Source organism: Hydractinia symbiolongicarpus, chromosome 4 (assembly GCF_029227915.1).
Source record: "Hydractinia symbiolongicarpus strain clone_291-10 chromosome 4, HSymV2.1, whole genome shotgun sequence".
NCBI lineage: Eukaryota > Metazoa > Cnidaria > Hydrozoa > Anthoathecata > Hydractiniidae > Hydractinia > Hydractinia symbiolongicarpus.
Genome location: NC_079878.1, coordinates 5,310,783 through 5,335,589, shown reverse-complemented (window position 1 = coordinate 5,335,589; position 24,807 = coordinate 5,310,783). Strand labels below are relative to the sequence as shown.

The following is a 24,807-nucleotide window of genomic DNA, read 5'->3' as shown; positions in this document are numbered from 1 at the left end:
AAGGACTTAATTTCGTGTTGACTATTTTTAGAAACTGGCAAAATTAGCTCTAGCTAGGTTAATTTTTGTGAGAAACAGCCAAATCTATTGTGGAAAGATCTCCAAAAAATGAATTTACAAAAGTAGATACTTTTTTTGTAATCGATTACGAAGTTTATTAAAAAGATAGAATAGATTATATCTTAAAATTTGTACCCTTTTTAATGGGAAAACGAGAGGTGACAAAGTAAGTAAGAGAGCGTTGAGATTTAGATTAGACAATTATTTAAAAATTTCGCGAGGACAAATTTTGGCGAGCGGCTACTATTCAGATTCTCCGCGAAAATTTAGTACAATAAAGTTAAGAAAAATAAATTTTATTTCCTTCAACATTTTCTAAAGAGGAATAGACATTGGCATTTTTTAAATACTTTTTGCTAGAATTAACTCGAATGTACGATTTTGTGCAGCACTAAAAATTTGCACATGTGAGCAAAATTCACAAAGTTTAATCCTTCTAAAGTATCAGTCACAAAATTTTGACAACATTAATTAAAAAAGATCAAACATTTTCCCCAGCCGAAATTAATGTTAACCAGCGCTTTTAATAATATCGTAAATTACAACATTGGCATTTAATAAACACCAATATTTTATATTCATAACGGATACTATAGAAAAATAAGAAAAATAAGAAAATTAGATTTTCTATAAGAAAAATAAAATTGTATAGCTACCATAGTAGCGCAACCAATTACCAAATTATGCCGTTTCTTGGTAATTTCTCAATTCTCTTGGAAAAGTAAAATTACCGAACACTGTTCTGTTAAATCAATATAAAATGGTAGGCAAAGCATGGCGGAATCTGTAGCATGTGCAAATAAAATACCTGAACAACAGGACAAAGTAGAAAAACGACAAACACAACAGCATTTTCAAGAAAATTCCATGTTTTTGCGCATAGCTAATACTGATGTAGTGGTAAAAAGCCAACAACTGGGAGAAAGAGACCTAACAGTGGACGAAAAAGTTCAAATTTTAAAGGACTTGTATTATAAAAATAAAACAATCTTTATTTATAAGTTTGGCCACCTCTTGTTAGCAGAAGATTTAATTTGTTTTAATGATCCCAACAATTACGAGTTAAATTTTTACACTGAAAAAGTTAAAGCATCTCTCAATCCTGTAACTAGGGATCGCATTATTAGAAATCGACGCTATAATTATCTTCAAAATGTTCTAAAAAATACTGATTACTTTGCAGACAATGAGCTTGAGAGTAGAGATCCTCTTCTTTACCGTCAGTACATAGATCAACACAAAACAGATGAAGAAAGAATGAAAGAAAAGGATGAATCCTTGCAGACAAAAACCTTTTCTCAATTTTTGTTTGGAACAATAGATCGTGATATCAATAACTTTCGATGCGAGCTAGAAGTTGAGGCACAAAATAAGGAGGAAGAAGAAGATGATGAAGATGATAATAATAGTAGTAGTAAAACAGAAAAGGATAAAGAATTTGAAAAATGTATGCTCATCTTTTTGCTCGTTTATATTTTTCTTAGCTGTATATATATATAAATACTTTTGTTGGTAGGTAACTTGTGAAGGAAGGGGGGGGGGGGGCAACTCTTAATTTAGGAAAGTTTAATGCCTATTTTAATTTATTAACACTGAAAAACTGTGGATAAGGTTACTTTATTGCTTTCATGTAACCATCAATGTGCTACAATATTTACGTTAATGCAAGTATACATAGTTTGACTTAAACCAATAACCTTTGAGGTTAGTTTTGTGCAATGGACTTCAGATTTTCATAGCAGCACAATTTCCTTGTAACTTTCCCATCTGACAATTTATTTTATTTATATATATAACTAAATATCAAATCCCCATTGAAGAAGTTTTTCTATCATCTTGTTCTTGTAAACTTTTCATGTGTGAGATGATGTGACAATTACTTTTGGAATTACTATGATTGATCCAAAACAATAATGTTGTAAATAAAAAGTTCAAATGATAGCTTTTTACAACATAATTATGTTGCAGAAATGTGCAACAAAAAAAAATTCAGTTTATTTTTGCAGTGTTGCTACAACATTTTTCAGCATGCTGCGATTCTTTTAGAGCATATCCAATAACATATTGCATGCACATGAAAAGAACAGGGAATAACAGTAGCTATACATACAAACTCAAATTATTTTTTACTAAGGAATATTAAAATTGATTGCAATCTGTTGTATATATATGGTATTCGTAATGTTGGCAAAGTTGAAATCAATATGCAGCAATTTAGGCAGGTTTTGTTAAAGCCTTCAAATATATTTGTTGCCTAAATTTTATTTACCAAAATTGTTGGGTCTAATGTATCAAATATTTTGTTTATAGATTTGGATGATAAAGTACCAATTACAAACGAAGAAAAAGAAAGACTTCATAGAGAATTTTCTGAACTAATGCAGAACAGATTTCTTGATGGAAAAGATGACTTTGATTACTCAGAAATTGATAATAACGAAAATTATGACAATATCAGGGACCAAGATTTCGAAGATAGTTATTTTGATGAAGAGGAACCTGCAGATTGTGACTAACAAGATAAATCACATCCAATTTTTCTTTATTATAACTGCAAGAATCACTGTGATTTTTTCTCAAACTTGTTTGAGGGAACCTTCAAGTGTGATTAAGCTATAAATCAGCTGTTAGTCTGCAATGTGTTAAGGCGTGAACCAACCTTCTTTTAAACTTGAAATTAAAATATAGTTTGCATGTTGTATTGGAGCATACATTCACAAAACAAATATAAATTGCCAAAGGAAAAGACAACTGCATTAGAAACACTGTGACAACATCTGTAAGGGTAACACCTTGGACCAAAATGAAAATAATCTTCAAAAACTCGGTCAACCTGCTTCAAAGCCAATAAGTTGATGACTTTAAAAAACTATTAAATCCCAGTATCTTCTAACCATTTCTAAAAAGAACATGATTATTTATGTTTTTGATCAGTGTTTAAAGCTTAACTTAAATTTATTTTGTATGTTGATTGCATAAAGTTGTCATTGATGATGTCATCAAAATATATCTTTATAATTGTTTGCTGATCTAGTCAGGTGGATTTTTTGGACCATTAAATTAGTCTGAAACGATATTTGGTGGGTATGTAATTTTGAAGAAAAAATTACCTGAAATATAATGTACAATATATAAGATTGGTATACAGACTAGAAGGACTACTTTATTAAAGAGTTCTGTGCATTCAGACTATTTTTAATAGTACTTATACTATATTTTTAGTTTAAAAAATGACTAAAGAGGATGAATATTTTGCACAAGAATGGACTGTAGAGGATTGGAAAAAAGACTGGGATGGTGGCAAACCTCCATGGTGGCAGGATAAAATATACTGGTCAGTGAGCATTCTTCAATTTTACAACTTAAGTAACTTATACTTGAATACAGAAACTTTTGAATAATTATTACAGATTTGGTATATAATTTTTTATTTTAAGTTATTTTTTTGCCTTAATTTTGTTAAATGATTCTTACCTTGATGAGGTAACTTGAAGGCTTCACCAGTCTCTAATACTATTGTATTGGTTACTGAAAGAAAACAACAGAATTAACACAAATCGCAATATCAACATTGCCACCAGTAACACAATTTTAAAGCCAACACAAGTAGAATATCAAATTGCATGCTGCAACTGTTTGTCATAGTCAACATGACAAACAAATTAAAATCATCAAAAAAAAAACACAACGGTAATCACTACAATCAATTATTGTAGAGATATTTTGGATGTCTCCAAAACCTCAAGCAACTTGTTTGGAGACGCTCCATGTTTTGTCAAGCAGTCGGCTAATTGGTGTTTTCCTTCAACCCACTTGACAGTAATCTCATCTTGTTCCACCATCTGCCTCAATCTGGCTATATCAACTCGCAATCTCAAATCCTTTGTGACATTTGTCGTTTTCAAGGTTTCAAATAATGACTTGTTGTCGATAATACAAGTGATCTTTGGAACCTTCGTCAACTTGCAGATTTGCTGTATGACTTTGGCCAAATAAAAACTAGCATCAGCTCCTTCACTCAGAGCAAGTGTTTCCGAAGCAATTGGGCTTTTGGTTACCCTTTGTAGTTTTTTTGATTGCCAGCAGATTGGTATAACTTCGCTCAGGTGTTTCACAAATATGATGAATGCACCTTGTGATGATCCACACTTCAAACTGGCATGAGTTGCATCTGTGTAGCAAATAATTTCACAATTTTTCATATTTGCAATTTTGGCAATGGTTATTGCAACATGCTTGCTCTTAATTTTTCGAATAATCTTGTTGGCATCTTTCAAATTTTGAACTGTAGGTTCCTTGCCATAATTAGACGTTTGGCAACTATCATAAGCCACATCAGGGCGGGTTTGTCCGGCCACCCAAGCAATTTGCCCACTCAACAATCTCAGCATGGTCTTTTCCTTGCTAGTCAATTTTCGTTCATTGTTAACATCATTTTCAATATTAACAGTTATCAAAGACTCTATATAGCTCACTTGATTAATCTTAATTTTGCTTTTACATTGATCCACATCTAATCCTAGATACTTGAAGGTTGAGCTTGATTGCGTACTGATTTTGAACGTTTCGAAAAGTTTAGCAATAACTTCTTTGTGGAAAGCTGGACTACCACCATACACAAAGTCATCAACATGGCAAACAAGAATTCCAGTGATTTGCTTGACTCTATACCAGTAAAACACAGCAGGGTCGTAGGTACACATTTCACCACCAAGTTTCAACATTTCACTTCTCACCCGTTTGTACCATGCTCTAGATGCATCGTTTAACCCATACAAACATCTCTTTAGTTTCCACACTGTTCCCAATGACAATGTGTCTTTTGGTGGTTGTAGAAACAGTTCTCTTTCAATAGCATCTCCCTGAAGAAAAGCTGCAGTGATATCAAGTGAATTGATCTGCCAATCATTGCTAACTATGATAGCCATAGCAAGTCGAAGACTTTGTTTGCCACAAGTTGGAGAATCTGTTCTCAACGATTGTGAATTTTCTTCAAAGCCTCTAGCCACCAATCTAGCTTTCACAACCCTTTTTTCACCTTTGAACTTCTCAGTTATGACCCATTTGCTTGATACAGTTGTTTGACCAGTGTCTGGAACTTCTTCGAAGACATCATTTTCTTTTAAATTCTGCAATTCTCTCTCCTTCGCATCAACTACTTCCTGTGAAAACATATCGACATCACACATATAGACAGGGAATTCCGGATTTTCCAGCTCGACCCATTTGGACACATCATTCCAATTGATGCTTTTTGGCTTTCTATCACCATCATTAGACACATTAACCCAATTTTTATAAGTGCCACTTCTTTTGGGTTGTGCTGAGAGAACTCTTGCACGATACCATCTTCCATTTAGATTGTATTTGATGTATGATTTTGCTTTTGGTTTCGATTCAACTTTCTTGGATTCTGTAGATGGTCTTCTGAAAATGTCACTTGTACCACCACTACCTTTGTCTTCTTCAGTTTCATTATTTTTATGAGTATCCCTGTTTTCCTCAACTTCATTTTCACTTGTGCCAGAATCTTCTTGGTCATTTTCGTCTACTTTTCTAGCTTGTTCTTGATGATATTGCTCTACATCTTCAGAATCATCATAAACATCTATCACATTCTTATCAGCTGTGTCATCATCATCATCATCATCATTATCATAATCATCACCACCATCATCATCATCATCATCATCATCATCATCATCATCATCATCATCATCATCATCATCATCATCATCATCATCATCATCATTATCACAATCATTGACGCTATCGTTCATATCACACAACTTATTCAAATGGCTTTCCTTCCTCTTGACATGATCTGACTTGAATTCACTAACTTTACAATTTTTGGCTATGTTTCATCAACTGACAGGGATGCACTCGGTAAAAGTTACCACCATGTCTGACAAGCACCATTTGACCATCTTGTCCCAAAACCACACCTGGACCTTTCCAACCCTTGGTGTTTTTGCGCTTGTAGAAGACTTTTTCTCCATTCAAATACGTCTCATCAGAATATGTTCTAACATTATGTCTCAGCGCTCTTTTAATTCTCTCACTGGATTCTGCTTTAATGAAATTCTCCCTTGCCTTATGCAGAGCAGATAGATTTTTTCTCACTATTTCACTTGACGTAGTTGGCTCCAATGCTGGTAAATGATCTGTCAGAATAGTGGGTGTGTTCACATTATGGCCAAATACCAATTGGTTTGGGCTGTAGCCACCATGATTCTGTAAAGAATTCTTTGCGCTGAGGGCCCATGCTAGTGCTACGTCTGGTTCACACTTCGTATCTTCAATTGTCTTGAACATGGTCTCTGCCAGAATTTTATTATGTCTTTCCACAATACCATTGCTGAAAGGAGATTCGCCTGCTGTTGTTTTTGTCTCAATATTGAGCTTTTCATTCATTTCTTGTAAAACCTCATTCGAGAATTCACCACCATTGTCAGTCAAGATTGTACTTGGTGATCCGAAGTATGCAATCCAAAATCTAAACACTCTACTGACAATGACATCTTTATGTTTCGATTTGATAAGACATCCAGCAGAGTAACGAGTTGCAGCATCAATGATATGTAAGATGTGTTGTTTATTATGTTCATAAACCTTTAAATCCATACATATTACTTGATTAAAAGTGTTTGCCAGAGGTATACCCACAACTGGTCTACTGTATGGCCTTTTATATTTGTGACATATTTCACAATCATTGCAACATTCTTCGATGCATGACAAAAATTCCTTGTCATACAAATTACTATCCTTTACAAGTTTGAGTAGCTTATCTTTGCCAGCATGAGCGAATTGGCGATGCAGTTTCATAGCTTTCTTCATTTTCTCTGTCTTACTAATATTTTTCAAATTTTCTCCATGTAGAATGATTTTTGTTCCTTTTTGAGCATCAAGATCACAATGTGTTAGTGGAAGACAATAGTGTCCTGTTGTGGTACATATTAAGTTAATTCTTTCCTTCCCAATAAGGGCCAAGTCACTGGTAAAATCTAACTTCATACTGAGAGACTTCATGGTACTACGACTAATCAGTAGTGGTATTTCAATCTCTACTATGTCAACAGACAATTTATACTTGTTGCCACCTAGAATAACTGGTATTATTAGATTTCTTGTAGCTTTCACTTCCTTTCCATCACCAAATCTATATATAGAATCAGTACTATTTGAAACTACAGCATTTTTATCTGATTCAGAGAGAGTCCCAAGATATTCATCCATCCATTTCTCCCCAGCCACTGTCTTTGTACAGCCAGAATCCAAGACACCTCTACCAAAGGATTCTCCAACAAGACAATATTGCCTTTGGTCTGGAGAGGCTGCAAAAAGGGTGATATGGATCTCATTTACATCTTGTTTCTTTTCTGTAGGTCTATTGTTCCGTGATCTGAAACCTCTTTGCTCTTGATTTCTATGAGGACATTTATTAGCAAAATGTCTTGTTGAATCACATTCATGGCACCTCATGAGTTTCCCATCCTTATCAACAGGATTCATTCTTGAACGTGTATTCATTGACAAGCTGTCCTTGGTATCAGCATGAAGATTTCCATATAAGCATTCTTGTTTCACAGGAAGAGCTCCCAAATGTGCAGCGTCTTCTGCTGTGTTCAGTTCTCCAAATATCTTCATGATTGTGTCCTTCATATTCTTATACTTGAGTTCTGCACAAGTTGTACGAGCCAGTTTTTCATTTTCTTCAGACATTATTCGCAGCTGTGAGAAGAAAATATGCCCTGACAGCTTCAGGCAATGCCATATCATATTTGGATATCTTATTGTAAAGCTTCTCAAACTGCACAATAAAATCAGGAAATTTGTCTCCACTATTCCTCTTATAGTCATAAAACTCTTTAAAAGCAATAAATGCTCTTGTGCTTTCATCTTTCAAATATATTGAATCTAGCTTAGATATAATCTTGTCCAAACCATCATCTGATCCCACTTCTGCAGGTGTCAGGTCGCGTACTGCCTCCCGTGCCCGACCAGTCAGTGACAGGTATACAGCTGGACCTTGCTTTTTCTTTGGTAGTTCTGTAAACATCTGCCAGATCTCCAAATCGTTCTTCCAACTGCTATAGTCATCATCCTCTTTAAACGCTGGTGGAGCCTTCAATGTTGTTGTTGCCATTGTTCACAAACCACTTCACCAATTGGTTTGCACACACACGTGTCAACAAATAGCCAACAAAAGGGAAAGTTATCTCTCTTACCTCAAGGAACACATCCGGGTGTGTGCCCTCAATTGCTTTCTTTCAACTCAAATGTCACTCGCACAATGATCATAAATACCAGGCCAGTTGATCTGTACCTTTTAACTCTGCTACCATTGTTAAATGATTCTTACCTTGATGAGGTAACTTGAAGGCTTCACCAGTCTCTAATACTATTGTATTGGTTACTGAAAGAAAACAACAGAATTAACACAAATCGCAATATCAACAAATTTTTCTAGATCTTTATTTTATTTTTTGTTACTATGAAGAAAAGTGGTGAAATTTTCCCAGATAACAAAATCATTCTTCCAATAATTTATAACACATCCTCTTTATCACACATACAATTATCATTATCATCATTTTCATTATACCAGTCTTGGTTAACTGGGCAGGTATATTAATGAATTGGGCAGGTATATTAATGACTTTCTTCCAATTCAATCTATAGACCGTGTAAGTGAGTATATTATCCACCTGTAACCAAATTGTTCTGTTGAATATTTTTAGATAGTCAGTATCGAATATTTGACACTTCTTTATCTATTTATGTATCTGAAGAAAAACAATAGATAGGTAGATAGATAGATAGATAGATAGATAGATAGATGTACATATTTCATGGCTAGCCTCACAAATATTGAGGGACATACCATGTCGATTATTTCTAGGAGGGGCCATGGCTCCGATGGGGAGTCCTAGAGTATTTAATGTTGTTTTAAGCTAAACAGATCCAATTAGGGTCAGCACTCTGCCAGACAACTCTCTGCAACATCCCACACAGTGCACCATCTCCCCAATTTTCATTGGGGATATAGTGCACTGTGGCTTGGGCTTGGGTTAAATTGGGGCTGCAGTAACATTTTCTTGCCCATATTTAATCACCACCAAGGAATTGAGCCCAGGTTATGTTAGGGTTAGGGTTGTTTCTGGCTGGGCTCGATCCCAGGTACTCTCAGGTGGCAGCACAGATCAATGACCATAGGACCTGCTTGACCTAATTTTCTAGAAAAATTAGCAGAACAGGAAAATGTTATGGTGGATGATCGCCAATCATACATATTTCCTGTATCACAATTTTGTGCATCCTTGACGATGCAATTAATTAATTTATTTGATAAAAATCAATTCAAATTCAGAATGCAATTAATTCTATGGAATCTCAAAGAAAGCAGCAGGAAAAAAATGTTGTTTTAAATGTTAAATATTTCATTGTTAAGCTTTGTTTTTAATTTTGAAAGACTGTATTTCACAAACAGTAATCTTTTTTTCTTTTTTAGGGAGGATGATAAAACATATATTGGATTCGGTAAAATCAAGTATTAAAATTATTCAGATATTTCACTCGCTTTGCTAAATATCACAAGCTCAGCTGAATAATTTTTAATATTCGATTCCACCTCATCCATCATATAATATTTAACTAAAATATGTACCAATGTCTGAAAATCATTTCATTTTTTACCATGATCATGTACCCTTTTCATACAAATTTTGACATATTTAGCAAAATATAGTTGATTTCGGTCTGAGAATACTAAATTGGGATTCAAACAATATATGTATTTCTTTTGTCATTGCCATAAGTACAATCCACTTTATGATCTTAATTAAAGCAAGATGGTTTAAACTTCCTTGAATAGAGGCAGCCTTTTAAGTCAATGGGCAAATCAGTGAAAAAAAAGTTCTACTATAATTAGAAAGATGACCATTGACAATCTTAGTAATTCTTACAATGCTAGGGCCCCTGATTAGTAACAAGGTCAGTGTTGTTACAGTAGCGCAACTGTTACAAGACCTCTTACGTTTTTGATTTAAGATGAGCATTTTGAGATATTTTGAGTATACAATGAAATCTGATAAAGAAAAACTGTCGCTCAACCATAGTTGTTTTATACTAAAGTTATTAAAACATAATGGTCAATTTTTTTTGCAGGCCTCTGGAGAAGCATATCGACAAATTAACTCATGGCAAACCAAGCAAGATTTTTGTACCATGCTGTGGTAATATGGTAGATATGAAATGGTAAAATACAAACTGTTTTTGTAACTTGTTATGGTACAAAACTTCTTAAATACTGAATTAAATTTGTCTTATTTGCTACAAATGATTGTAAAGCCCAAAGAGACATTCAACGTTACATTAATACACGCTAAACGAATGTTTTTGTGTTAATATAAACTAATATAGATATATGTATTTACATCTTTAAAATGTGACTAAAATTTGCAGTATATATTTAAGATTAATAGTTGAGTCGGTAGGACTCTCAAGTTGATGCTTTCCCCAAACAAGATCATTGTCTGGTTGGAAACAAATTTAAGAGATTTCTGTAGCTCCAATGGAAACTTAAACACCCCAGAATCACTTTTCTGGTCCACACCCCTGGAAATAATTGATAGGATTATCCCTTCGATAACCACAAAGTTGACCACACAACACCACAAAGTACAGTCAATACAACATTACATTGTTCTGATTAAGTATTAGATATTTTTTTTAGGTTATTGGATCGGGATCACACTGTTATTGGAGCTGATATTGTCGAAGCAGCAGCCAGTTCATTTTTTCAAAGCTATAATATTGAGCATGACGTGACTGATGTGAAGGATTATGGGAAGTTATACGAAGTATGATATCTTTTTAACACCAGGGTCGTTAAAGGTGCATTAGATTTGCATAATTCATCATTCAAAAGTTGTTTTACCATTGTAGCTAATCAGTATAATTTAACCTATAACCTGCAATGAGTATAATTATAATCCGTCCTTTTTAAACGAGAAAGTATTTTTTATAAAAAGATAAAACTATCCTGCCAGCTTCAATTAGCCAATAGGTTTTAATTGTGACGTTCAGCGCAATTATAGTTTCCTGAATCCAGGTTAGATTTCAAGCCCTGTTATTCAAATTTTGATCCCAACCTTCTAAGTTCTCCTAATTTTATAAATATTTTAAAACCATGGCTATCCAGTTTATATAACTTTAACAGAAGTAACGGGAGTCTCCGTCGAAAACGTATCGCAGAAGTTAATATGTTAATTAAAGGTATAGTGGAACGTTAGGAATTATTTTTTTTAATGTCTGTTACTAATGTGCACGTGTAATCGAAACAGGATAACAATAAATACTGTTCATAAAATACTAAATTAAATATAGAAGTATTAGTGTAGGTGATATCTTTATTGAAAATTGAAAATTTGCACCGAGCGTGATTTAGGCCCGTGACATTTAGACCATACACATATGGCATACTTTTATAAACTTTTTTTTTAGTCCAAGGATAGTAAAATGAAAATGTATATCGGAGATGTTATGAAATTTAACAAGTAAGTAGACTTTGATTTCAATAATTATTTTATGATAAACACCTTACATAATTCTTCTTCAGAACGTCTGTTATTTTGTGATTTGTTTCAGTCAATATTGCGAAGGTGGTGTTGACTTCATTTACGACGTTGGTGCAATGCAAGCTATCAATCCTAGTCAAAGAGAAGCGTAAGTAGGAAACTTAAAATTAACTTTGACACAAGGTATTAGGAAATATCAATGACCTAACACACCACAATATAAAAGCATCGGATTCTCCTAAGATCCATTTACATAAGTGCAAATTATCTATTGCTTCCCATTTGTACAAAATTTCAGTAATACTATGCTGCAAAAAAAGTGTCACTGTGGTAGCGAAGAGGAAGCAAAGAAGAAGAAAGAAAAAGATGAGATCTGAAATCTTTGTATTTTATATTTTTCCCGCAGGTATATAGATATGGAATACAACGTTTTAAAATCTGGAGGGATGTTGTTTGTAAATCTGATGGGTTCTCACGGTAAGTCGTGATATACTGTACTATGGGTTGTCAGCCTGGCGGTAGAAGCTGGGAGTGTGTGATCTACAGGGCTAGACAAGATCGGAAAAGTATCATTTTTTGCTGATCGCTGTGAAACCTAAAGGGAAATTTTGAGATCATTTTTTCTTATGCATGCCTGTGTTATATTGAGAGTGCAGTCGTTATTATTCTAGGCTGCTAAACTTAAATTTCTCTCTGTCCCTAAATATTTATCTAGGAGAAAAAAGTGTAATTATTGTGTAGATGTTCCTGATGATGCAGAAGTTGTTCCACCAGTTTTTCAAGCAGCTTACGACAAATTGAGTAAGTTCTTTACGGTTGTTTTTTTGCTTGAAGACGAGGTAGTAAAAGCTGTTGGTTTTGCATAATGTTTGATCAGTGCTTCACTTCCAACAAGATTTTTAAGCCTGGGTCGGTGATACAATCTAAATCCAGGGATTTTCGTGTCGATTGTAAAGGATTTTTTATGCGCCAGAGATACGATGACTTAAACTGCATGACTACCTAGGAGCATGCTACTTTGCAGTATATTTTGACAAAATTCTCCAATCTCGCTTAATTTTCTCCACGTCAAAACGTTTCTGCTTAAGGTACTTGTTTTCTCTGTTATAAAATGGCCGCTTTTGTGTTTAGTTACGCGATTTAAAGTTGAAAGGATCGAGCGATACAAAATGGATATTGATCCCGAATATGGAATCAGTTTTTGTAACTTTTACTTGTGCACTAAGATGTAGCTGATAAAGTTTTTATCACCGCTTTTTTGAAAATTTTACGAGCCAATATTCACGTTACAGTTACAGTAATAATGATTAATATCTTTCTATAAATAATATATATTACATGTTTTACAAGTTTCATACTTTGCAGGGAGGTTAGCCGGTCTTTGCGAGGTTACCTGAAATGTTGTCACTCCATCCGTAATCCGTGATTTAGCATTAAAATAAATATAATCTTTTTGAATTGATATAATAGAAGAATAGATCTGACATCTATTTTAATTAAATAATTGTTCAAAAGTGTATGTGCAATACAAGGAAATGTGCCAATCACCAGACTATTGATCCCTGCGTTTCTTTAATATAACTTCGTCACGCTCTAGTCATCACTAGAAATGACGTTCAACGTAGGACGGTTTGTAAATACACGTCGCCTCATGTCAGTTGACGTAGACAACTTATTTCGTGGAAAAATTTTGCATTTTTATTTGATAAAAAAATAATTCGTAATAATGAATATGCACGTGCACTCACATTGTTGAAATATGATTGTCTTTTATATTCTTACCCTTATATATTTGGAGTGTCTTTGGTTGGTTCATGATGAAGATGAAACGACAATTTAGTGAAAAAAAATCAAAATTGTTTGGATATGCAAAAGGCAGGGTTTTTTTTTTAATATAAGTTTTGCTCTTACAAAGTACGTTATTGCACAAAATTAATGCAGTGCATCAATTTCCGCAAATAAAAAGATTTCACGTAATCAAAACCGCGCTAACTTCAGTGTCACTAACTGTGCTAACTGTTTTTGATTAAACCCCGTAAGTTTATACGATTTTAAGAGAAGACGCGTTTATTATTAAAGTTGTAGCTACTACCAACTAGGTAGTACGTTTTGTTTTTCCTCCCCAGTACTGGCAAATCCAGCGTAAGTAGTTCATACTAATATATGGTTGAATGTTTGGATTTCAAAATAGAATGACGTAATGTGTAGCTAACAAAAACATGTTTTGAAACAATTCCGTTTTACATAGCTTTTCCACACTGGGTCTTCGCTGTTGCATTTTGTCACGTGATTCTTGCAATAGTCTCCAGATTTATCAACACACGCTGCAAGAAAATAAAAGATAAAACGTTTTTTTTCCGAACAACACCAACTGTTACACCAATTAACTAAAAGGACTCCTTCTCTTACCGGCGCCCGTAACTTTAGTCCTTTGAGTTGTTGACTTTGGTACAGTTGTTTGTCCTGGCAAAAGAGTAATTTAAAAAACGCTGAATAAAATCATTACTAGAAAATTTTGAACCGTGTGTTATCACAAACTCGCCTGACAACCTATCACACCGAAAAAAATGTTTTATGAAACAACTGCTTACCTGATTTTTGTGTGATTGGCTTAGTTGGCACTAACGTTTCAGGTTGGACGGGATCTGTCGGCTTACGTGATGGCGGTACTACAAGGGCGGTAAAGCATTTTTTACTTTAGACCTTTACATTATGAAAAAATGATAAGAATTCGCTTTTAGAGAAACTTTTTTGTGAAAGTGAAGAAAGTGGTTTGGAAAATGGAAACGAGTTACTTAACCTAGGATGAAACTAACTTCTTCCCCAGGGCTCTTCTACGCCTATAACATTATCCCGTCAAGATATCATAAGCGTAGAAGAGCCTTGGGTATGATGTTTGGAATGAAATCATTTTTCAGCCAGCAAAAAGAAGTTGTTTTCCGACATCGCAAGTATGGCTTGAAGCAGGTTCTATTTTATATTTCACTTATCATGGTGGTATTCTGTCGCACAGCCAAGTTAAATTGTATGATTGGGGAAAAAAACATGGCGAGTAGAGAAAAAGAATCGGATTTCTTACCAATTTTTGCTATGAACGGATGTTATGATACATTTTTAAAAGATAAAGATTATGGTTACTCACATGGACTGCAGTAACAAGTTTTGTAACAATATTTCTTCATAAACTCTCTCCAACCATCATGCGATGTCCCACAAACACTAACTCTCGCTTTACAATAAGCTTCATCACGTTGATCATAGCAATCTACAATGAGAAAAAAAAACAATGGCTATTCCCTCATGCTTGATGCAACTTTAGAGAAGTAATCTTACTATCTATCTCCTTTCCAAACCACATTGATGTCATACTCACTTCCAGGAAGAGTGTTTATTGGTTTTGTATTGATTGGTCTAGTTGGTCGCTCCTTGGTTGTCTCTCCAGGTGCTAGCGTCGTTCTTGGTCCTTAATATATGTAGGTTTTTGGTATTAAAACTCGCAAATCAATGTTTTGTATAAGTTTAAGTTACGTTATCTGTGATGAATAACTAGTCGTAAGTCTGTGGAAAAATCCACCAAAATTGAGATGTCACTACTCGCGGCTTTTATTTTGGTTCACATACAAGCAGACAGACGGCAAGCATTATAATAGAGATAGACGCTAGCCAGACAACGGGTATTATCAAAATACAGATTAATCTATATATACCATAAAGACGTTGAATTCTTGTAATATCGTCCTGCGGAAGATAAAAGTTTTCTTTATAACCAGTGTAATACGGATACATCAATGCACCTCGAACTTTAGAATGAGGTAGTCCTAAAGCGTGGCCAAACTCATGAGCAGCAACCCAAAAGAGATTTATTCCAGATCTTGTTTTGTCAGTGAAAGTCTCGTCTTCATCAAAATGGGCTCTTCCATCAGGAGGGAAATACGCATGCGCTAGAACACCTCCTCTTCCATCAAATCTTGCATTACAACGCCCACGACCGCCCCAACCCCCAGCATGGTATCGACGCCCAAAACTGTAACAAAAAACCGTGTACTGTACCTTTCACATGCTCCTGCCAGAAAAGCTTTAATTGGTGAAAAAATTGTAACGATATAAACCGCAAAGATTTGCTGAATATACGACTAAGTGCATTTCTTCCTGTTAGTTCGTCTTGTGTTTTTCACTTTAGAAGTTGAAAGAAAAAATCGATCGCAACATTCGTACAGCAACAAGTTGTAAATATCGCTTTCCCTTAAAGTTTTTTAAACGTCGTTTTCAGCATTTAGTATCTTAGCATGCGCACAAGATTTTTTCTTTGGCTTCAACACATGAATTTTTATGGCTTACGAAGTTAAGTCGAGTCAACTTCCAATCGTGCAGACAGACAACCTTATTGAAAACCAATAATAATTTTAGAACGCTACCATCTTACAAAGGTTGAGAGCTGTAACCATAAACACTTTAACGATAAACGACATTATTGCATAACAACAAATACATTGTGTTTTACTGTGGTTAACTGGTTAACTTAAATGGTTAACTAAAAGCAGTTATTTGTTAAATGCAAAAGACTAAAAATGTCGCCCCTAGGACCTTTTTCTTGCATTTGGGGAAACAAAGTTAGGTCGGTTATCATGTTCTCTGCCCTCGTACATCGACAGACCAGTGAATTTCTCTTTTTTATATTTAAACCAAACTTACACAATACTGAAATCCCCTGTGTAGTTGACTTGTCGGAAAGTTAATGGCGTCACGTCGGCCCATAACTGAAAAGCATCAGCAATAATCCTTTCTATTTCCGACACATCAAGGTCTGGAGTGTAATTCTCAAAATGGTAGAGCAAGTCATGGTGGTCCCATTTTTTGTAAGCGTACCCGAAATCAACTTCGTCGTCGGGCCGTCCACACCTGGGAGTCTTCATCATTCTGACGGTAGCTTCGTCAATCACACCGGTAACCGGTAAATGTGCGAACGCTTGCATGCGTCTGATAGCATCGGTTATAGACGAAGAAAAAGCATTTTCATGGTGCAAGTATCCAAAATCCGCTAGAAATTTCTTTTACATAAATAGAAAAGAACAACTTTAAATTTACATCACTAAAGAAAGTGAAATAAACAACATTGAGCTTAGGTCAAAAGTGATGCTGAAGAGCATAAATTCTCAATAAAATACTGAAATAACCAGACCAGCTTAGTATCAGCGTACCTTTACATTAATCTCTGAAGCGCTTGATAATGTGGCAGCCAACAAAATGCTCCCTAATAAAAGATATGAGAACCCCATCATACGTGACTGCGTGATATCTTCACAAAAACTTGATAAGAACTTACACAAAAATATTTGAATTTATTTTAACGAAACAAAAGTCTGGACACTAACTTAAATTTTTCTTCTCCACTATGATTAAGAGCGGGTCAGCAACTTACTTATCAGTTTCCAGTGCTCGAAACAACAAAAAATTACCGCCTGGTTACAAAAGGACTGGGTTTAAAGTATATTTTGTTTAAATAGCTGGGTCATTATCTTGATAGATATCAAATTTCAGAGCGCCTGATTAAACAAAATCCCGAAGAATTTAATCAGTTCAAGCGCGCAAGTTTGAACTTAACTTATTTAAATGTAAAATATGGCGCCGTTTTGAAAAAAGAATTGGAATCCCACTTGTTTTGTTTTTTGTGATAAAGTTAATGAAAACTTATGACAGCGATGGACCGCCAAGGTTTGGCGACAAAAATTATTTTTGGATTTTGAAATCTCTATTTAACAGCTTCGTTTCGACGAAATAGAATGTAAAAAATGACTTGTTTCATAGAAAATAAGTAACCGCAATCGGTTTGAAGTCACACATAACGAAAGAACATTTCTGTGTAAGCGTTCCTGCAAATAATATGTTGATATAATACCAATCCTGATATTATTAAAAAAATAATAAGCCGCGTTTCCAGTTGGATCACTTGCATGTTCGTATTTTGTGTTACTGCATGCTTTAAACTTTTATCAACCATTCTTATAACTCCGAATGTCCGGATTTATTTAAAGCAATGTGTACATAAGATAAGGGGAAACAAAATAAAAAAGCTTTTTCTCTTCAAACACGTTAATGTTGTCGTCAAATAGATATATCTTCATAAAACAATGTTGAAAATAATTTTCTATAAAATTACTGTAATGATTCAAATAAGCGCTCTTTTTACCTCATTTCCCAAATTAGCGCCCCAGTCAAAATTTTGATATGAAGGTCTTTTACTTTAATTTTTACGGTAATAAAAGCGAAAACACCACAAAAATGTTGTGTCAACACAAAGCTCTCAAAAGGGATCGTATGACTTAATAAAAATGCAGGACAAAGTTTTGAAGATTTTAAACAAAAATTTTATGTTGTGAAAAACTACATAACACTCGATTTTAAAACTTATTCTCATCACACGCTTCTTCGTAAACAAAAAATTCTTCATGTTGCTAAAAATATTGGTCATTCAGCTTTAAAGTAGTTTTAGAGAGAAAGCTTAGTCGTTAACATAGAATCTATTTGAGAGAAGGTTCTGAACCTACGTTGCTTATAAGTGTATGTATGACGAAATTGTTCCAGCAAGTTAGAATAATCTTTATTTAATATCAATTAAGTTATTGTTTCTTCGACTTCTTGCTTTTCTTAGCTTTCTTGTTCATTTTTTTAGATTTTTTTTTCATTGTCTTTGCTTTGGCGAGCTTCTTCTTCGATTTTCTTGATTTCGAAGTTGGTCCTAAAATACATTAAAGGAAAATGGTGAAAGATTTCACTAGGGTATTTGCTATCGTTAAAATTCAACATTGCGTTTTCTTGGAATGGTTAAAAAGCAAATTACTTTTTTAAAAAGACTGTCTTTATTCGGAAAACAAGCAACATAATCCACAGTAGTTCGAATATGTAAAAAATACCTGAAGATGAGTCTGAATTGCTTGATGGTGGTGCAGTGGGAGCAGGTGGAGGTGGAGGAGGTGCAGTGGCGGCGGGTGGAGGTGGTGCAGTGGCTGCGGGTGGTGGTGCAGTGGCTGGAGGTGGCGCTGTGGCTAAATAATGTGTCCGTTGTTATACAGATTATTGTAGGTTTTCCACATTAAGGTTGATAAAAGGGACACGGTAAAATAAGTAAGTAAAGATGCATGTGAAATAAAATATATAAGATTATTTATATATTTATTTATTTATTAAAATTATTATTATCACCCAGCACATTCGTGTTGTCGTCAAAAATATAAAAGAATTTATCGTAGAAATGCAATAACAATATCTGTGTGAATCCCTGTTTGGAAAGATTAGTGTGACAAAATTTGATTTAAAAGTTTTTTTTAACAAACGGTTTTTTATAAGAAATTTTCACTCAATGTCAAGTTAAAAGAGAAAATAAGAGAAAACTCTGACGTTAATACATTATACCCTTGAGATTGTTCTTGACAAGTTTTTAAGTTTTAGGGTTGAAAGCAGCGAAATCTTTACACTTTACGCTGCTTACAAAAAAGCGTGCGTATGGCGTAATCGTCTAAAAAAGCAAGCTACAACAATCCTTATTGTTTCTTAGACTTCTTGCTTCTTTTAGCTTTCTTGTTCATTTTTTTTGAATGTTTTTTCATTTTCTTTGCTTTGGCGAGCTTCTGTGGTTGGACAGGTGGTGCTGAAAGAAGTGATATGCGTGTAAGTTGTATGTTAAAGCACAATACGATAGAAGAAGAGGTGTACTGTGTAGGTAGTAAAAAATATTGAGTGTTTGTTTTTTATAAAAGGTACCTGCAGTGTCTTGTCCTTCTGGAACATTTCCTTGAGGTGCTGGTGTTGCAGCTGGAGGTGGCGGAGTTGCAGCTGGTGGTGGCGTTGCAGGTGCTGCAGTAGGTGGTGCTTCTGTATCTGGAGCTGGTGTATCTGGAGCAGGTGTATCTGGTGGTGGAGTGTCAGGGGCAGGCGTATCGGGAGCAGGTGTTTCTGGAGCTTGAGTTGTTTGAGGTTCAGTTGGATTGCCACCACCGTTATCGTCGCCACCGTTGTCATCGCCACCATTGTCGTCACCGTCATTGTCGTCGCCATCGTTGTCATCACCACCATTGTTGTCACCGTTGTTATCGTCGCCCCCGTCAGTATTATCACCATCACCACCTTCTGCTGGATCTACGGGATCTACACCATCTGGGTATGACTTCTTTGGAGGTTCGTACCAACCATATGGCCAGTACTGTGGAAAGATGTAATTGACAGGAAAGACGTAATTTTTAGGCCAAGCATACAGTGGTGGCCATGGGTATCCTTCAGGCCAGTTTTCTGGAATTGGCGGCTCTCTACAGCACACCCCTTGGCTTGGACATGGGGCGGTTGGAGCTTCATCTGTAAATCCAAATGCTTGGCAGGTTTGTCCCTTTTGCAAGCACATTGTACCTTCCCCGTTGCACATCAACTTGCAACATCTAGTTTTACCATTCTTATTTTTTAAACACTTTCCTCCTGCGATCTCTTCATCAGTGACCGGACAAGCGGCTTTGCAGAATGAAAATGCACCAGTTGGATCACATTGCTGAGATGCAACGAAATGTAGCGCTAAAACGAGATGGAAGTATATGATATCAAGTCTAATATTAAAATTTAGGCAAATTTTTGCAATTATGTACAAGACTGTAGTAAAAAAGAATGGTGCAATGGCGCTGTTAAAGATTTTTTAAAAATGTGTAAATTAAAAAAAAGCTTAGGCAGTTTTTTGTCCTATAGATAAAATGGAAGCATTCGAATTTTAAACTGGTTTTCTATAAAGCTTCATTTTTCAGGAAAAGCTCACCAGCTTTTTGCCCGGACATGTGCGGTAAAAATAAAGTTACTTTGTACCCGCCCTTAGTACCCGTCCTCAATCCCCCTAACCACCTTCAATATTTTTTTTTAAAAAAAACAACATTACTCCTTTTAATTTCCACAACGAACAATAACATTTTATAATACATAAAGTAATAAAATATATCGTTTTAAGGTGATCAAAAAAAGTCTATTTTGTATTATTTTCTGACCCTTGGGTCCAACTATGCCAGTATACCTTTTCCTTGGTACGGTTTGCTGTTTAAACAGAGATTATGAATTCGTCTACTTGATAACAACAACTCTATGCTGTAGTACAGTTATATGAGATAACAAGAAAAAAATTACCTGTCAATCCAACGGAAAGTAAACAAAGCCATGTATACTTCATACCTGCTACTAATGCCTAGAATAAATAAAAAAAGAATCAAGATATTTTTTCTCGTTGCAGGAATTCGTGCAGATACGTGGGAACAAAAAAACTTCACGCAAGGAAATAATCTTAAAACTGTCCGAATTGAAAAATACGAACCATTTCTGAAGACAGTGAATTAAAAAGTACAAAAAACAACAGATTTAAAGCTGGAATCCTCTCGCTACCATTTCATATTATTTACAAAAAAATCATCAACATACCTAAATACTAACCAAACAAAACCTAAACAACTTTTGAAGTAGATATATTCTATCTTAAAATATTTTTCTTTGCAAATTAGGCAGGCGTGTAAATATGCCGCAAGAAACATCCGCATGTAATCATGTTCTTTCAAATAATTCAGCATTTTCGTTCCGCCTCGTTTGAGTGTACTCACGAGGAAGCATTTTTCACGCAGTTTAAAATGTGCGAACCTTCAGTAGTTTTAACCATAGCTTGCTGTAACATACCTTCATGTTTTGTATAATTTCCCCCAATACTATTAGTAAAATTAGTCTTTACAGAACTAAAAACCACTTATTAGGCCTTCAACTAAATTCAGGGGCGCAAAGTAACTATTAGAAGTAGCTACTATCTTTATCTCAGTGATACAGATTGTGAGTCTCGTGAGCTACCAGCACGCTTGCTGTCGGCTCCAATCGTTTTAAGACAACGTGCAATCACATACAGGAAAAAAATTCAGAAAATACTACGCGTGAACACCCAGGATACCTATCTTAAAATTTTGGACAAAAGAGCATCTAGTTTGTTACCAAAACTTTAGAAGCCCTGAGGTCGATGCAGTTTGATAAGCGAGAGATTGCAGAAATTGGAACTATACAGGGGCTGCCACTCTTCCTTTAAGGTCAAAGTTGACAAAAATGAAACGGGAGTGAGTGATGAGTGTTTTGGATCAATAAATCAATAAAATGCCAATACATTCTACATGATTTCGCATATTTCTGCATTTTCCTATGTGATATCATTCAGAAATGTGTCGATATTTCTTGATCTTGAGAATACATGAAACACCTCTGTCTTTCTTTCTCCAAGGAAACATCCAAATCGTTGTTTGTAACTTTTTTTGATTTGAAAAGCTACGTAATAACTTTTTATTTTCTGCCAATAAGTGTCTATCACTGCATGGAAATTGATGTTATCCAATCAGAGAATCTGCAGGCTATCTCACTAAATAATGCGATTTTCATGCAGTGACGCTTGCCAACGAAATCAGTACGTAACAAAGCTTTTCTGAAGTCCAAGGCATACCCGTTTTATGTGTTTTAGGACTCTAAAAATCCGTAGGCTTCCTGGACCCCACCAGGGGGCTTACAGCGCCCCCTGGACCCCAGCTGTTTCGGCAACTCGTTTGGCCCGTTGATATTGTCACTAAAATTTCAAAATCTCCCACTATGACTAAGCCCCCACACCCCACTTTGGAAATTGTGACCCTGCCCCTGTTATTTAGTTAGGATAGCCTCCTCTGTTCCTAATGTACTGTTATTAATAAGGGTCCTGAGAATGGGGTCCTAGTTTCATTTTTTTTGCTCGATACACCCTTACGTTTTTTTAAACATGGAGAGAAACTAAAATTGTTCTAGGCATACTAAGCTATCAACGGTCTCTGTTTTTCCTAAAAAAAAAATTGTTAAAGCTTACCTCCTGTAAAGAAACAAATTGTCTTTATATCAAAGAGCTTAAAAAGTTGTCTATGAATTGATTTAGAATGGAAATTCGATCACAAAACAATAAGTTTGGCCACATTTACTTTATCAACTTAGGGTTTATTCATTTCTTTGAAAAAAGTTGCCCACAGTCTCCAAATAGTTAGCTCAATTAACTTTAACAGGCTATCCAACGATAAAATATCAGTTTGTTTACTTTGTAAGCTTAGAACTAAAAAGTAAAAATTTAGCTTGTTATCAAAGTATACAGAGTTTTTCTTAATAATTTAACAGTTAGCCACTGTGTGGTGATACAAATCAGTAAAAATTGAGTAGCTAGCTCCTTAAACATTTCATTTGTTGGTATAGGCAACTTTTCAGCTTAGAATAGCTCGTTGGGTAACATGGAATTTGTCAAAATAATAAGATAGAAATAGTTAGCTATGTCTTTTAGCATCCCTTTTTCAATCTTCCCCTTGACCAAAACCAAATGCTTAGACCTCCTTCTTTTTTAGAAATACTCCGCGTAGCGTTGTCGTTGGCCTCTAAATTGCGACTGTAACTAAGCTGCACATGCCGTCACGAGTCAGCCTTTGGAATATCAAAAACATTCACAATGAAAGTGTGTCTAAGAGGTTGTTTATATGGAAACCGAGCCAAGTCGCAGGGCTGAAGAGTCTGAAGAGTTGGCCATGTTAGCAGACAGTAGCAAGTTCAGTAACAGGAAAGTGATGTCCTCTACGGATTGTTCGCAATTGTATTTGCTACAATTTTGCCATTTTAAGAATATCTTTGTGGCAGTTAAAGATGGTGCTAAATAAAGCTAAATAAGAGATCGGTGGCATCAATCTGTTAATTAGCTAGGATGGATCCTTTTGAACTGTTGTCGTTCGTCGTCTACAACAATATGATGTGTATGATTATGATTAAAAAATTTATTCCAAAATGAGAGTCCAACTAGAACAAATATCTTCCTAAATTTTGGCAATACACTCAATCATAGTGCCGTGTTTTCCTCGCGCGCATCATATAACATTACGTAATGCTATCCTAAAAAGATGCGTGCTCAAAAATTGAGGTAACGAAAACATTATTGTTGTATAAAATTAGGCTAGCAAAGCGAAAAAAAGAAGAAGATCGACTAACTGCTGTGTTATAGGATGCACGAGCAGCCAATACTCCTTGGGAAAATGGGAAAAGAATGTTCGATTCAAGTGGGTTTTTGTCATCATTCATGCTCGTACAAAGCACCGTTCGATAAGGCACATGTTATGATTGTAATTATAGTCAAAAGATCGCTTTCTCAGAGCATAGATTAGTTGTCCACTTTGCGTAACCTGTTTCTTAAAACTACTTTGCTAAACAAGCATAAAAATGACAACAAAGATTGCACATGGATGCTGTGCTAAGAGCAATACGCGAAGGAAGCCAAGTTTTTACAGCATAGTTAAAACATATTGTGAATAAATGTTGAAACCTAAATTTCCTCCACGTTTTTATTGGGGATTTTGTTTGTTTTTACCGTTTTCCACTGTGTCTGCTTGGTTTGTTTACATTTTTACCTCTAAATGTGCGCGCGCATCAGGCACCACGTAATCACTTCGACGCGCGCCCAAGTAAATATCAGGACTGTGATTCCATGTAATGTGCTTACCTGCACGGGAGAGAATTCCTTTTCATGCATTTCTCCAACCAACCACACAACTTACAACAAACGAGTCTTTCAGAGATTTATCTTCGCCACACATCTCATCAAATCGTGACTTAGCTTTGAACATGATAAGCTTCCGAGAAACGCAAAGCATTTTGCTACGTCTCTCTAAAATACATTTTAGTAGCCCTTCTTTTAAATGTTCATCGATAAAATTTCTACCTGCCCCATCAAGTCGTTGACGTTAAGCTTTCATTAACACCATTGTCGAACTCTTTTTACATCGATACTAAATTTTATTGTCACACTTCTGTTTGAATTTGATTCTGCAAACTTTATAACTTGCTTTTTAAATCTCACAGAATAGGAATTACGCGTCTCTCTCTTGTAAGACGTTTCTTGAGAATCGGCCATGTTGTTTTGTTTTGAGACAGAAAATCAAATGTTATTTTGCTTTGTTGCTTATTCCAATTCGAATATTCGAATGTTAGATTGCTCTGCAAATTCGAATGTTTTTAATGTTTGGTAAAAATCGTAAACCAAGCGATATCTCAATGCAGAGATGGCTCGGGTAGATGAACCTCGTGGTAAATTCGCGTTTCTATACAGAATAAAATTTAGAAATGTTGT

General features: G+C 35.1%; 4 protein-coding genes across 4 annotated transcripts; 2 read left to right on the top strand and 2 right to left on the bottom strand.

Annotated features, from left to right (window-relative positions):
• The first annotated feature begins 802 nt into the window (after positions 1–802).
• On the top strand, positions 803–3,067 carry LOC130640899 (coiled-coil domain-containing protein 97-like). The gene is made up of 2 exons (XM_057447495.1): positions 803–1,507; positions 2,371–3,067. Exons 1-2 carry the CDS (start codon positions 835–837, stop codon positions 2,574–2,576), a joined length of 879 nt encoding a protein of 292 aa, XP_057303478.1. The 5' UTR covers positions 803–834; the 3' UTR covers positions 2,577–3,067.
• A 167-nt stretch (positions 3,068–3,234) lies between these two features.
• LOC130640900 (probable thiopurine S-methyltransferase) lies at positions 3,235–13,403 on the top strand. Its single transcript, XM_057447496.1, has 8 exons — positions 3,235–3,394; positions 10,234–10,323; positions 10,802–10,928; positions 11,572–11,624; positions 11,716–11,793; positions 12,052–12,122; positions 12,387–12,446; positions 12,777–13,403. The coding sequence occupies exons 1-8, from the start codon at positions 3,291–3,293 to the stop codon at positions 12,875–12,877; spliced, it is 684 nt and encodes a 227-aa protein (XP_057303479.1). The 5' UTR covers positions 3,235–3,290; the 3' UTR covers positions 12,878–13,403.
• Positions 13,404–13,848: 445 nt separating this feature from the next.
• LOC130640898 (hatching enzyme-like) lies at positions 13,849–17,059 on the bottom strand. Its single transcript, XM_057447494.1, has 8 exons — positions 16,844–17,059; positions 16,338–16,693; positions 15,353–15,669; positions 15,019–15,108; positions 14,788–14,910; positions 14,237–14,314; positions 14,055–14,108; positions 13,849–13,969 (listed from the first exon to the last, which is right to left on the bottom strand). Exons 1-8 carry the CDS (start codon positions 16,922–16,924, stop codon positions 13,854–13,856), a joined length of 1,215 nt encoding a protein of 404 aa, XP_057303477.1. The 5' UTR covers positions 16,925–17,059; the 3' UTR covers positions 13,849–13,853.
• A 658-nt stretch (positions 17,060–17,717) lies between these two features.
• On the bottom strand, positions 17,718–23,762 carry LOC130642181 (uncharacterized). The gene is made up of 9 exons (XM_057449267.1): positions 23,673–23,762; positions 23,179–23,349; positions 22,470–22,495; positions 21,297–21,361; positions 21,096–21,136; positions 20,796–20,853; positions 19,404–20,201; positions 18,557–18,688; positions 17,718–18,381 (listed from the first exon to the last, which is right to left on the bottom strand). Exons 1-9 carry the CDS (start codon positions 23,760–23,762, stop codon positions 18,263–18,265), a joined length of 1,500 nt encoding a protein of 499 aa, XP_057305250.1. The 3' UTR covers positions 17,718–18,262.
• Positions 23,763–24,807: the final 1,045 nt, after the last annotated feature.